This window comes from Sordaria macrospora, chromosome 7, assembly GCF_033870435.1.
Source record: "Sordaria macrospora chromosome 7, complete sequence".
Lineage (NCBI taxonomy): Eukaryota > Fungi > Ascomycota > Sordariomycetes > Sordariales > Sordariaceae > Sordaria > Sordaria macrospora.
The window spans coordinates 448,184-450,416 of NC_089377.1; the positions used below are offsets into that span (position 1 = coordinate 448,184).

The 2,233-nt window shown below is 49.4% G+C and overlaps 1 protein-coding gene across 1 annotated transcript; it reads right to left on the reverse strand.

The window, feature by feature from the left end:
* Positions 1-362: 362 nt before the first annotated feature.
* On the reverse strand, positions 363-1,655 carry SMAC4_03845 (uncharacterized protein; the record flags this gene model as incomplete). The annotated part of the gene is made up of 1 exon (XM_003347699.1): positions 363-1,655. The coding sequence occupies one exon, from the start codon at positions 1,653-1,655 to the stop codon at positions 363-365; it is 1,293 nt and encodes a 430-aa protein (XP_003347747.1).
* Between the last annotated feature and the right edge of the window lie 578 nt (positions 1,656-2,233).

Below are 2,233 nucleotides of genomic sequence, written 5' to 3' on the forward strand. Positions count from 1 at the left end.
TCGCGTATTGCCACTTAAAGCTGTCTTTCTTTGATCAAAATACTGAGTAAAGGTTTATGTTCCGATTATTTTCAGATCGGAGAGGAAAAGGCGGCATTATCTTCCTTTATTTGTAGTTTGATTTCCGCACTGGAGGAAGGAGTGTCCGATGGGCCAGCTTTGATTTTGGTAGAGGGAAGACCCGAAGCAGTGTTGATTTCACGATCACTGATGGTCTCTGCGTAATGGAAAGGCGCTATTGCATTAACAAATCTTGTGCCGAACCAGGCAGCGACTTAGATTCCGAATTCCATATTACGCCTGCCCTGCTATTACCTCAGTTTTACACCTGCAAAACATGCTTGAGTGGTAAGGTAGGTTACCTAAAGACCCATGGATCTCAACATCCATAGAGCATTACGCTCGTCAACAGTTTTATACAATTTCAGAATCTCGTCATACGCCCATTTGGCCTCCCGCAAAGCCTTCGCTCTCCTTCTTTCTATGCTGGACAGCCAAGCTGCATGTTTCCCACGCTGGTTCCTCTCACCCTCATATAGTGCCATGTATTCATCATCAAATATCCTGCTCGTCTCCATTATGTGAGTCCTGCGGTACCTGGCTGCTTTTTCGTCTTCCCCCTCGTGTTTATCTTTGCTTTTATCTTCCTCCGAACCTTTGTCTTCATGCTTCCCCTCCTCCTCCTCGCTCCACCGCTTCTCTCCCGCTCTCCGCGAAATTATCCGCCTGGTCATCTCATCCAGCTCCTCCCTCAGCTCTTTCCACCTCGTGTTCTTGGACCGATATCGCATACGTGCGTCATTCTTCTCTTCAAACTTCTTGTAGATGTCTGCCTTCACTTGCTCGTAGTCCTGCTCGATCTTGTCTCGCTGGTCGTAGAGCCCTTGCCAGAGTTCGTCTTTGCTCTTCTTCTCTTGCACAAGTTTTGAGTGGCCCTCTTGCTCGTCGCTGCTCGGGAGCTGCAGGTGCGGAAGAGGCGTAGAAAGCGCGTCTCTCTCATTATTGCTCGACGTGCTCGTGCCGCTTGTTGTGTTTGTTGACTCCTCTTCCCGTGCAATTGACCCGCTTTCTATAGCTGGGTCTGTCTTTGACTCATTTGCAGATATGAACAGTGCCTCCTGGTTCTGGTTCTGCGCTTTGTACAGCACGGCGAGACATTCAAGGTATACCCCATTGTAAGCCTTGCGGGCTGCAAAAAGGGCAAGCGCGGACGGGTCCTGGTCCTGCCCTTCGGACGGAGGCAAGAAAACTTCGGGGTGAAGAAGGTTGTGAAGGAATCCGGTAATGAGAAGCTGGTCTGCAGAAACGAGAGACGCGGATTTCTGTTCTTGAACATCTGGCGATCCCGGCTCACCGGGGTAAATGAGAGGTGGTGGCGGTGCCTGTTGGGTAGGATCGCCAGACGGTGCAGACGAGGAAGAGGTACGCGGGCTTCCCAGTTCAGAGACAACCGCGTCACTTGGCTTTGAGGAGGACTCCGTCGGGGAGTCGTGATGGGATGAGCTTCCGTTGTCTTCATCAAGAGTGAAAAAAGGCCAGAAAGAGTCAACCCATCTTCTCACTTCAGAGGGAGCGGGTTCAGTTGGCTTTGAGGTGGTTTCCGCCGGGGCATAGGCGTCTTGAGAGGAGCTTCCGTCGATTTCCATTTCGTTCATGTTGAATAGTATTATTGTTGACGGAATGTTTATGGTTGTTGCTTGGTGTGACTGTCTTTATCGTGGTGGTGTCAATTGTGGCTGTGTTGGCTGTGGTGATGGAAAACGAGCATTGACGAAAGAATGGTATTGGTTGAGAAGAAAAGAAGTGTAGGTAAGACATGAGGTTGGAAGACCTCCTCAAGTACTGCTGGCCGTAAGAGTTGGGGAAACGTGTCTGGATCGATGTGTGATGCAGGTAAATTGTCACTGCATGCATTCAATGCTCAACAGGAGGAAAACAGGTGATTTGGACCTTGAGCACGTGGCGAGTTAGATCGGAGCGAGAAACAAAATGCAGACTGCAATCCATGATTGCAAATTCCCAGATTTACTTCCTCAAAATGCGTGTGCATGTGCTTATGTCCATGTCCACATATGCATTTGCGTCTGCGGATCGCAGAACGGCCTCACCAGGACGGTCAACGGCACAAGGGCTCGAATAAGTGATGAAGCTATGGGCTGAATTCAAGGTTATTATAGCTGATGAGGAAACGCAAAGGGAGGAGGGAGAAAAGAAAGAGGAAGAAGAAGAAAAG